The sequence below is a fragment of the Pleurodeles waltl genome, chromosome 8 (genome assembly GCF_031143425.1).
Source record: "Pleurodeles waltl isolate 20211129_DDA chromosome 8, aPleWal1.hap1.20221129, whole genome shotgun sequence".
Classification (NCBI taxonomy): domain Eukaryota; kingdom Metazoa; phylum Chordata; class Amphibia; order Caudata; family Salamandridae; genus Pleurodeles; species Pleurodeles waltl.
In genome coordinates this window covers 858056740-858069456 of record NC_090447.1, presented here as the reverse complement: position 1 = coordinate 858069456, position 12717 = coordinate 858056740, and the positions used below count along the sequence as shown (strand labels likewise).

Here is a 12717-nt window from a genome sequence, read left to right as displayed (position 1 = left end):
AACATCATGTGCACACAGAAAACTCAGAACAGATACCATTTCTCCTGACCAAGCACCCAGGATGGAAAAAGGGAATTCAAATCCAAAGACTATCTGCATTTACTATGCTCTGTCCTTGGAAGAAATATTTATCTGTACATTGATACTCATGCATAGTAACTACAATTGTGTTACATGGAATGTTTGGGGCCCCTGTAATATCACTAACAAAATATAAACTGTACTCCTTCCTGTGGCACAGAATTGTACGTATCACCTTTTACAAGAGACACACATGATATTGCACAAACTATTCAAATTGAGAAAAAAATAGCATTGCAAATCTATGGTGCTACATGGTCTACATTCTGTAGGTGCACATTAGTGTCTTCTGCACCAGTACACATTTCATCATCTGTGATACTGTTAGACTTTTCATCCTCTGAAATGACCCTTGTCTCACTAGGGGAAACTGAGATGGTCCAGAGAATCCTAGTGCCTGAAAACACTAAGAAATACAGGCAGTGGGTGACCATTAATGGGCAGAGGGTGGAGGCTCTGAGAGACACAGGAGCCAGTGTGACTACAGTGAGGAGTCAGCTGGTGTCTGAAGAGCAGATAGATCCCCGGGTACTTCACCAAGTAGTTGCAGTGGCAACTCAGAGCGCCTGTGCAGAGTGGCGCAGGTTCCGTTTGAATGGGGGGGGTCTCAGTTTCCTTGAAGGTAGCTGTGAATCCAACCACGCCTGTTGATTGTTTACTGGGCAATGACCTGGAGGATTCCCCTTGGAAGGTCTTACTTCGAGATGTTGGGTCTGCCTGGTGGGTATGCGTATCCACCCGGTCAATGGCAGCCCGTCAGGGTAATCAAGAGCACCTGGAGCCTCAAACAGTGGTCAGGGGGTGCGGGAAACCGGCCCCAGAGGTTCCCACGGTCCGGGAGGAGGCGGAGCCTGAGAGTGACACCCTAGAGCCTACAGGGGAACAGGTGGCTGAACTGGGGGAGGACCCTGAGCTGTCGCAGTGGCAGCAGGAAGGGTGGACCACCAGGGAAGCATTCTGTGCAGAAGACATGCTCTACTCTGGAGGGTTTGTGGCAGCAGGCTGCAGACCAGGGGACTGGCAAGAAGCCAGGATCACACCTGCTCTAATGGAAGGATGACCTCCTGTATAGTGAGCCTAAGGTTCCTGAGCCTGGGTCGGCCCGTGTGCTGGTGGTACCCCAATGCTTCGGGGCCTTCCTACTGGGGTTGGCACATGACTTTAGCTGGACATTTGGGGCAGGACAATACCTTTGAGATGCTTGTCACCCACTTTTACTTGCCCCTAATGCACAGGCACTCATATGCACATTGCAGTTCGTGTCAGACTTGTCAGGCAAGTGGCAAGAGTGGGAGGAAATATAAGGCTCCCCTCCAGCCTTTGCCTGTTGTCAGCACTCCCTTTGAGAAGGTAGGCATTGACATTGTGGGGCCTCTGGATCCCAAGACAGCCATAGGCAACAAGTTTACCCTGGTCTTGGTGGACCATGCCACCCGGTACCCAGAAGCCATTCCGTTGAGATCAATCACTTCCCCTGTGGTGGGTTGTGCTTTGATGGGGGTTTTTACCCACATGGGGTTCCCCAAGGAAGTGGTATCTGATAGGGGTACCAACTTCATATCCACATATATGAAGTCTCTGTGGAAGGAGTGTGGGGTAACCTACAAGTTCACCACCCCCAAAGTAATGGTCTGATTGAGAGACTCAACCTCACCTTGAAAGGCATGATCATGGGCCTGTCAGAGCCCTTGAGGCGGGAGTGGGACGTCCTCTTGCCATGCCTTCTGTTCGCCTACAGGTAGGTGCCTCAAAAGGGACTTGGGTTTAGTCCCTTTGAGCTGATCTATGGCCACCCTGTCAGGGGACCTTTGAGTCTGGTTAAGGAAGCTTTGGAGAAAGCTCCTAGTAAACCCCCCCAGGATGGATTCAATTACATGCTGGCTTTGAGAAACCAGACTGCCCGCTTCAGGAATCTCACTCAGGAGAATCTGGAAGCAAGCCAGGAGGAAATGAAAGGATGGTATGACCAGAATGCCACTCTGGTCGAGTTTCAACCTGGACAAAAAGTGTGGGTGATGACACGAGTGGAGCCTAGAGCACTCCAGGATAAGTGGACTGGGCCATTTGAGGTGGTGAAGCGCAAGAGTGAAGTCACCTACCTGGTGGGCTTGCGGTCTCCAAGGAACCCTTTAAGGGTCCTGCATGTCAACCGCCTCAAGACACACTTTGAGTGGACTGAGCTGTCAATGCTCCTTGCAACAGATGATGGGGTAGAGGAAGAGAGCAAGCCTCTTCCTGACCTACTGTCTGCAGGAGAAAAGGAGGTTTTAGTGGAGGGAGTGATTCTCTCCCCCTCCCTGACTGAGGAGCAGCAAGGTGACTGCCGCCATGTGTTGGGACAGTTTTCCTCACTGTTTTTCCTGATCCCAGGAGTCACACACTTGTGCACACATGATGTGGACAGTAAGGACAGTACACCCATTAAACAGAAGGTTAACAGGGTGACTAACAGGGTCAGGGCATGCATGAAGGATCAGGTATCCAAAATGCTTGCCCTAGGGGTTATTGAGCATTCCAGCAGTTCTTGGGCCAGCCCAGTGGTATTGGTCCCAAAGGCTGCTGAACCTGGTGCCATTCCAGAACTTAGGTTCTGTGTGGACTACCGGGGACTCAATGTGGTCAGCAAGACTGACGCACACCCCATCCCCCGAGCTGATCAGCTCATTGACCGGTTCGGAGCTGCCCAGTATCTCAGTATGTTTAATCTGGGTACTGGCAGATTGCCTTAACTGAGGGGGCCAAGGAGAGGTCAGCATTCTCTACCCCACATGGACACTTTCAATGCAAAGTGACGCCATTTGGGATGAAGAATGCCCCTGCCACCTTTCGGAGGTTGGTCAACCAGGTGTTGGCTAGGCTGGATGAGTTCAGTGCCGCCTACCTGGATGACATTGCTGTATTTAGTTCCACATGGGAGGAACACCTGCAGCACCTCTGGAGAGTGTTAGAGGCCCTGCAGAAGGCAGGCCTCACTATTAATGCGAGCAAGTGCCAAATAGGGCAGGGTTCTGTGGTGTACTTAGGACACCAGGTGGGGAGTGGCCAGGTGGCACCCCTACAGCCTAAGATTGACACAATTCTGGCTTGGGAGCCTCCCAAGACCCAAACTGAAGTGACAGCCTTTTTAGGTCTCACAGGTTATTACAGGAGGTTTGTTAAGGGATATGGTACCATTGTTACCCCCTTAACTGAGTTGACTTCTAAGAAGCAACCCAGGAAAGTGATCTAGACAGAGGCTTGCCAGAACACTTTTGATTCCCTGAAGGCTGCCATGTACACAGCGCCTGTGCTGAAGGCACCTGACTACTCCAAGGAGTTTGTTGTGCAAAGAGACACCTCAGAGCATGGTATTGGAGCAGTACTCTCACAGCTTAATGAGGAGGGCCTAGATCAACCCGTAGCCTTCATTAGCAGGAGCTTGCGACCCAGGTAACGTGGGTGGAGTGCCATAGAACGTGAAGCGTTTGCTGTGGTCTGGGCACTGAAGAAGCTATGACCCTACTTGTTTGGTACTCATTTCTGAGTTCAGACTGACCACAGGCCCCTCAGATGGTTAATGTAGATGAGGAGTGAGAAACCAAAACTGTTGAGGTGGTCCATTTCCCTTCAGGGGATGGACTTTACGGAGGAACACTGTCCTGGTACAGAGCATGCCAATGCTGATGGTCTGTCCAGGTTCTTCCGCCTTTGTGATGAGAACTCCCATGAGGTTGGGTAGTTGCTCCCCACTTTCAGCTGAGGGGGACACGTGTTAGACTTTTCATCCTTGGCGTGGTCTCGATTAACATTTTGCCTCTGTTCCCCAGGTTGTTGATGTGTGCTGGTCTCTGATTTTGCTGTTTTTGTTACTCTGGGCGCTTTACCACTGCTAACCAGTGCTAAAGTGCAAGTGCTCCTTTGCAAAATGTGTATGTAATTGGTTTATCCATGACTGGCATATTTGGTTTACTAGTAAGTCCCTAGTAAAGTGCACTAGAGGTGCCAGGGCCTGTAAATCAAATGCTACTAATGGGCCTGCAGCACTGGTTGTGCCACCCACATACGTAGCTCTGTAATCATGTCTCAGACCTGCCACTGCAGTGTCTGCGTGTGCCGTTTTATCTGTAAATTCGACTTGGCAAGTGTACCCACTTGCCAGGCCTATACTTTCCCTTTTCTTACATGTCAGACACCCCTAAGGTAGGCCCTAGGTAGCCCCAAGGGCAGGGTGCGGTATATGATTAAGGTAGGACATATAGTAATGTGTTTTATATGTCTTAATAGTGAAATATTGCTAAATTTGTTTTTCACTGTTGCACTGCCTGTCCTTCTCATAGGTTAACATGGGGGCTACCTTTAAATATGATTAAAGTGTAGATTCCCTATGGGAGCAGACTGACATATGGAGAAAGGGATCTCCGAGCTCACAATTTAAAAATACAACTTTTAGTAAAGTTGATTTCAAGATTGTGTGTTTGAAAATGCCACTTTTAGAATGTGGGCAGTTCCTTGGTTATGCCATTTCTGTGACTCTTCCTGTTTGTGGATTCCCTGTCTGGGTCAGTTTGACAGTTAGGCTGGTTGCACTTTACACTAGACAGTGACACAAAGGGAGCTGGGGTGTAGCCTGCATTTCCTGAAGAGCCATCTGTGCTAGGAGGGAGTGGAGGACTGGTCACTCACACCTGAAAGGGCTGTGCCTGCCCTCAGACAATGCAGTCTCCAACCCCCTGGTGAGTGTCTGGGGTCTGGCCTGGGCAAGGCAGGATTTCACATTCAAAAGAGACTTTACTTTGAAGTTGGCCTACTTCAAAGGAGAAATTGGGTATAATAAGGGCACCCAAACTACAGACTTTAGAAACACTTCTGGAAACAAGAGGAACCTCTGCCTGGAGAAGAGCTGAAGAGCTGCCCTGCCTATGACTGTGCTTTGTGGAGCTATCGTGCAGTTGCTGCTTCTGCCAGAGTAAGAGGGCAAAAACGGGACTTTGTGTGCCTTCCATCTTGAGAAGAAATCTCCAAGGGCTTGATATAGAGCTTGCCTCCTGTTGTTGAAGTCTCAGGGACAGCAAAGACTTCTCTCTGCCAGCACCTGGAGTCTCTGGAGAGACTCCTACTCTGCCTTGTGGTGCCCATCCAGTTCCTGGGACCCTGAAAGGAGAAGCTGGCAGCCTAAAGACAAGGAAATCCACGCAGAGAGCGCCGTGCGAGGAAAAGATCGACGCAACTCCGATCTGAGGATGAAGAAACGACGCACCGCCGGCTCCGCAGCTGAGAATTGACGCTCGCAGGAAACGTGACCAAAGAATCGACGCACGGAGCAGGAGAAAGAACACGCTGCATCACTGACGGAGGCTGGGAAATCACAACCTGCGCTGCGGGGTTTTCAGATCATCGTCTGGCTGGAATTCCGGCTCAAGTACTGCTGGGTGTGGAAAAACAACGCAAGGCCTGCCCGGGCCAGAGAATGCTGACCGGATCGAAACGACACGCCGACCCGGCGGAAGGAGAAATTACATAAGGTCCCGCTCGTGAGTGGAATCAGCGCATCACAAGCCCTTTTTGACATGCACTCGCCAGTGCGGGGTTATTTTTGACGCACCCAAGGTACTTTTTCACGCTAACAGTGTTAGTGTGTGTTTAAAACTACTTAAAGACTCTTTTAGCATTTCTATTGATAACTTGACTTGTGGATTGTGGATTTTTGTCATTTTGGCTTTGTTTTGTTTAGATAAATATTTCCTATTTTTCTAAACCTGTGTTGTGTCATTTTGTAGTGTTTTCATTGAGTTACTGTGTGTGTTGGTACAAATAATTTACACCTAGCACTCTGAAGTTACGCCTACTGCTCTGCCAAGCTACCAAGGGGGTAAGCAGGGGTTAGCTGAGGGTGATTCTCTTTTACCCTGACTAGAGTGAGGGTCCTTGCTTGAACAGGGGGTAAACTGACTGTCAATCAAAGACCCCATTTCTAATGGATACACAGATAGCAGCAGAATGGAGTTGCACCATAGTAGACTTGATGTTACAGGGACTCCATTGTATTAGCTAGCATCTAGGTACCTAACACTAACAAGGCACTTTTTAGACTCCAAAAATTCAATCCTCTTGAAATATGTAGCCACATATAGTAAATGGGTGGTGACTTTAACATGATACTAGACCCCGAAATGGACGAGTCATATCCCCTACTATGCTGCTCACAATCTATGTTGGTAGCTCCATAGTTTAGAAGATGGGACTTGCAGTCGCAATTATTAGATATCTAGAAACATTTGCATTTAAGTATGAGTATTTATTTTACTTCCTAATGCACAGGGTCCACAACAGACTAGGTCTGTTTTAGGGGATGCAAGGACTATAATCAATGTGACTCAGACTGAATACTTAGGTCAAGTTTAATCGTATCACAACCCACTCCTGTTGTCCATGAAATGGATTGAGATCACCCCAGCAATTTCAATGTGGAACCTGCAGGAAAAGGTTCTCTTCCAAATAAAATATGATGCTTAGACTAACTTTAAAGATTTTCACACTTTTGACATGTGCTGCATACATGCAAATTCTAGGAGAAATAAAAGCATTTATCATTTTACAAGCCCGCTTCAAAGCAGAACTATTTTTGGTGCAAAGCCCTGTCTACTGCTGTTAGTGGATAGGACTATGCATCAAAAGTTGTGGGTGGCTACATGAGAACGCCATGGAATGCCCTCTTGAAATAAAGGAATGCAAAGCAGTATTGTGTACTGCTTTGCATTGATTCAAGAAGTATACAAAAAAGTGATGGACGGAATGCTCAAATTAATCTTATCCACTGGTAGTTCCTTGAACTGCATCCCAGTCTGTTATTGTGCATACCATCATTCATCTGTTTGCACCCAGCCATATGTAAAAGAGTCTTGACCCTGCTCCAACAGAAACAGTCCAGCCCGATTTGCCAGGCCAGATCATCCCTGAACCAGAACACAAGCAACCCAAGATCAGTTTCTGGTGACCTGTTAGTGCTAGTAACAGAAACAGTCTTGAGAGACGTCAAAACATTGACGCTAATCCTGCAAAGCACCCAGAGGCCCATTGAAACCAATGGAAGCCTCCTTTTAACACCTGCTCTGAGCAGGTGATAAAAGTGAAGAACAAATGGCTCAAGGAAATCTCCTAGATTTTCTTGCGCTATTTTTTGGGTCCCCCTAATGGGGGAACGCCCCCTTTGCATACATTATGCCTGGCGCAGCAGTAATGTGGTGCAAAGGGTTACAAAGTGGCGCAATGCATACATTGCATCACTTTTTAATTGAGGCGCTGTGGTTTTAGCCTTCTAAAACCACATTAACATAAAAAAAAGACGGTAATGTGCGTTAGAATGGCACATGGCCCTCTTAAATCTGGAGCTAAATAACTAAATAGGTTTGATGGCACTCAAACCGAATTCTTTTGAGCCTACTCATGCTTTTGCGAGCACCCACAATAATCCTAATGGGACTTGTAGAAAGAGTTACTCACCCCAATCAATGTGTGGAGTTTCGCCAACATAGTTCAAATCTCTGGTTGAAACACTGGGGAAAACTTGCAAGAATCATCACAGAATTACTGATAGCCATGTCATTAGCCAATAGCCTGTAAAGAGAAATATTTCTATTTCCCTCAGAGTAGCCACTGTCCCCAGTGTCAGAAAAACTGTGTGTGGGGGGATCAGGCAAACACCCACTTGAATTGAAATCACGCCCTCAGTATCCTGGTGATATCAGGCCTCACTTCAGCCTGTTTAAACATAACTAAATATTTATGTAATTATACTGCTTCTTTTTGCCCTAATATTTGTTAAAGATGTGGCTGTGTGTGAATGAGAGCTTTGTTCCACATTTTAAAATATTTGTTGCATTGCTTTCCCTCCTAGGTGAGGAAACAAGTGGCTCAGGAAGTGGAAGCGGTTGTACTGATGACATCTGCCCTACAGAATTTGAGTTTGTTGCCACAGAAGCTGCCCCTGCGGAGCCAGACAGGAGGGAGGATGACTATTCTTCCGCATCCCAGAACATGCAATCGTCTCTTGTAGTATTTGCAGTGTTCCTTGTCCTCTTGCTCCAGAGACAGTGGAGATAATCTTAAATTTCCTATCAGAGACTGGATTTTAGCTATGCGAACAGCCAATTTCCTTTTTCTTACTTTATTGGACAAAGGGCCGTTTCCCAAACGCTGACAGTTTTCTACTAGAAGAGAGCAGTACTGCAACCTGCTTCACTTTATTTTCTCCCAAAGAGTGCCGGGTGATGGACTGTGCTGCTCCCTGACTCAGTCAGAGATCTGCAAGCATCTTTCATCAGAGGTCCTTGCTTGGATATTTGTTGCAGGAGATTCAATTCTGTTCATGTGCATTGATGAAGCAGACACAAAAGGGTTCTTTCACTTTGTAATTTCGAAGAATGAAGAAAAAATCTGAATTATCTTTCTTTTAGGGCAACCTTAGACCTGATTACAAGTAAAGGGAAAGTCTCAATCAAGTAGATGCAACAATTCTCTATGTATGATCAGCACATCATCAGAGACTACCATACCTGCTTACTTTCAGTCAAAAAAGTGATTCAATTTTGAATGGCAGCCTCGAGAGAGATCCTGGACAAACCACAACCAATGGATTACATCTGATTTATCAGTAGAATTATTGATGCTGAAGGTTTGGAGAGCAAAAGCATCCTAAATAAAAATGTGTTTTGTCTCACTTTGAATTTGAAAATCAAATTGTTCAATACACGTTCAGTGGTGGCACTGTTGCTTACCAAGGTTGTTAACCTTTTTATATAATTATTGTAACTTATTTTTGACTGTCAGCCATGATACTGGGATTCAGTAAGCTCCTACAGATCTCTCTTCATCAAAGATTTCAGGCAAACAGTTTCCAGCAACAACATTACACTTGACTTTGCAAAACATGTGCAGTTGACTTTTTATTCCATCATCTCCATTTTGCTATTAATATGCAGTCAGTACAATTGACTGAAATCAACGAAGAGTTCATTAGATAAGGCTTACCAACAACTGTGTTCTTTCTTTTAAGAGATGTCTATACTACAAAGGAACACTATTATAACTAATTCCAAAATACAACATATATGAATTATAATAGGCTCATGGAAATTGATTTGATTTTTTAGTACTAGTTGTATTCTCATCTATTTTTATATAGTATTGATATTTACAAAATATATATGTAACGTTATCACAGAGATCTAATGTCAAATTACAAGCAAAGGGTTGACATACATTTATGAGAGCATGTTTTGTCAATCAGCTCTACATTGTTCATGCCGCTGTCCTGAGAAAATAGATTTTTCCAATGACCCGAGAGCTCTACAATTCACATGAAGCAACCCATTTTTATTAAAGTCTGCTGCCTGCTGTGTGAAAGTTTTTTTAAAAATATAGTTACGGGTCTATATTAGTGTTTCTATTTAAATGTGAATTTTGTGAAGAAGCCTTTTAATTTTCGAAATTGTGTTCGTTTTGTTTTAGAATTCTGGATATAAGCCCTGGGAGCGGGGGTTAGGGGCATAGGTAGGTACCGTTGGTGCAGCTAGTGCAATCCATTGGGGCCTGGAGTTGCCACTTGGTCCAGTCTGCACTGCACCAGCTGATGTTATTTCAGAGGCTGTCTGTATTTTCAGACCCACTGTATGCCAGGTGCTCAGCTGTGTTTTCGTTTCCGGGAGGGAGGTACGAGGGGATAGAGGTTAATGGAACAATAAAGAAGAGAGAGTAAAGGGCTGAAAGAAAAGGAGGGGGAGAAAGAAAAGAAAGGAGGGCAGGAAAAGAGAGAATGGGTGAAGGAAATAACATAAAGCAAGAAAATTAAAAGCGAGAAGGATGAGCAAAGTGGGCAAGGGAAAAGGTAGAGCAAGGAACCACAAATAAGGAAAGAAGGGAGGAGGGAGATGAGGATGCCTGAGAGACAGCGATAAAGAGAGTGAGGGATAAAGAGGGGACAGGTGAGGGGAGAACGGAAAGGATAGGGGGTTTAGAATGAAAGACGTTCTGAATGAGGAACTTGAAGAACCGTAAATTACATTATTGTAGCAGGTGCAGTGACACCAGGGTACTGCGGAGTCAAGGGCGTGCTGCACCTTATTTATAGCAGTATTTTAATACCGGTTGGGGGGCCTAGTTTCAGGTCTTACACTAGGGCCCATGGCCCCCAGGGTACACTCCTGTTCTGAGGGCAGCAGAAATTGTAGTTCCAACTTCTTCTTTAAAAGTTAAAAATTACTACAGTCATGCCATAGGTGTAAGTGTTTGTCTAGGGAAGAAAAGGGCTGGGTCAGAAAAACGGACAAGAAGGATAGAAGGCAGCATGTAGTATACGTCACGTGACGTAGTTATGTTCATTCCCTTAGCTTATATAATGAAAATATAATGAACAAGCAATGTTGGAGTCACAAGGCACTGGGCACTTTATTTTGCAGTCACAAAATGTTACCGCACTCTACTGAGTATCCAGCTCCTAAGACAAATCTTTATGTCCCAGCATATGACAATATACCTGGAGTTGCTACTCTACCACAAGACACCACTATTTTTAAAGTGAAGACAAATAGCTCTACAATTTAAGGTATCATAAGTTTACATTTTATCCAAAACACCCCACAATTGCACTGTGACTGGCATCACTTTCATCACCTTCATAAATGTATTTTCTTTCTTTTATATTGTGTATCTTTGGGTTCAGTTATCTTTTAGGAAAAGTGTGTAATGTCACTGTTTTTGAAAAGCATGCACCGCACATTACCAAATATGTCACCTTAAGGAGATCCCATATGAATCCAGTACTGTTGACTGGAAAGTATTTTAACGTATATAAATTGAAAGTTATGCTTGATTAGTCATTGGCCAGAGGATGGATTCTGGCAATAGGCCATAGCCTAAGGAACAAAATGCATATTATTTGCACATTTTATCTAGGGCATCTAAGATGGGTTTATGGTTCTCCTGTAATCCTTTTCCAGAATGTTTAATTCCAGAGGCCTGACTTCTAAGTGCAGATGCCTGGTCTAAGTTTCAGCCACGAAACAAGTTGATGACGATTTGGCTTAATTTCAGTCTTTTTTTGAAAATGAATAACTTATTTCTATGTTTAATGCTGGCACAGGAGTACGAATAGTGCACTCGAGCCTTCACAGAAACATCCATAATGTATTAGGTGGCTGTTTTGAACTGCTTTGTAATAGCGAAGTAGAAGAACAGAGACACTGCACTTTTTAAATAAACTTTGATTCTTTCAACGCCTGAACTCTTAGAAAACATCTTCTTTAAGTAACTTCTTTCAACGTATTGTGTTTCCCGTGTTTCAAACCAAGAAATGATATGTGCAGCTCATGGCGGTTTTGATAAATGTTAATTGAAGGCGCCTCATTGGAAAACTTCAGCAGGTTTCGATGACATAGTTCAATATTAAATTGTAAAGTACTGAGGCATATTAAGATTTAACTGTACTCCTCAAATCATTCTTCATGTTATTTTAAGCATGGCAGATTGCCTTAAATTGACAGAGGAATAAATGGCTTGTGCAGAAAATCTCAATTTAAGTAAAATTGTGAGTGTATGTGGGTGTGTGCGTGTGAGAGCGTGCATAAGTGTATTTGTGTGTAGTTGACTAGGCACGCGAGTCTGCAAGTGAATGTGCGTTATTGAAGGTGTAAGGAGAGTAACTGATTTAGTCTGATATGGTTTTTATTGGATGGAAAGATATGATAGCGGGTGGTGCAGAGTTACTGGCATATTGTCTTCTATCAGACATTGTGCCATAACTGTGGCCATCAGAATTGGTCCTTAGGTACCAGTGGTGCTGTGGACAATATACTCAGCCGTATATATGTGTCATGAATGAAGACCAGTATCATGAATGGGTACCTGGTCTGGGAAGTGAAATTTCAAGTTCCCCATTGACCATAACCAAAATCCACATTCATCTATGGATTAAGAGCACTCATGGTCCAAATAAATATGAACGTGTTTGCCTTTTTTGACCAGTTTTGAAAACACTACATAATGTCAATGAATTGTATTTCTGCCCGTACCCAATATTTGAATCGTGGTACTATTGTGCCTGTGCAATGGTACTTTTTATTGGCTTCGATGATCCAATAACAAAAGTCACAACTGTATTCTTTTCCATAAATAAAGGGCCCATGTGAACCGAAAATCTGCTCAACTCACCTGCTTAATATTCTTTCGTCACCACACAACTACCCATGTGTGGATGCATGTCTTCCTCAAAACAGGGTGAATAGATGCTGAATTGTTTGCGTCAGTAACACAATTTTACCAGCTGTAGCAAGCCCCAATCTACAAAGTGTCACAAGGCCTCTGCACCGAAATAGATGTTACCCGTCTTTCTAAACTACTAGGAAAATTTATGAAAGCACTTTTGTACCCAGATATGATTTTACCTCCAATACAGAAGTAATACAAAGCATACATGTTTTCCAAATTTACTTTGACCATTTCCTATTGAAGTGTAGGTTGGGTATCCGGGAAAATGCAAGGTAATAGAGTTTGCACATTTGTGGATATTAGCAATGCATCTCTCTCACTTCCAAGTTTACTCCTCCATGTATTAGACATAAGTATGCAGAAATTTGTGAGAAAGTGCATACAACTCCCCCTTTT

The 12717-nt window shown here is 44.4% G+C and overlaps 1 protein-coding gene across 2 annotated transcripts in view; it reads left to right on the top strand.

Moving 5' to 3' along the window:
* The window catches only part of GPC6 (glypican 6), a 3616389-nt gene extending 3605053 nt beyond the window's left edge, over positions 1 to 11336 (top strand). For both annotated transcript variants that reach the window (XM_069205139.1, XM_069205140.1), the window contains one exon: positions 7955 to 11336. In XM_069205139.1, coding sequence (XP_069061240.1) covers positions 7955 to 8160 — 206 coding nt within the window. In that variant the 3' untranslated portion in view covers positions 8161 to 11336. The remainder of the gene's footprint in view (positions 1 to 7954) is intronic.
* Positions 11337 to 12717: the final 1381 nt, after the last annotated feature.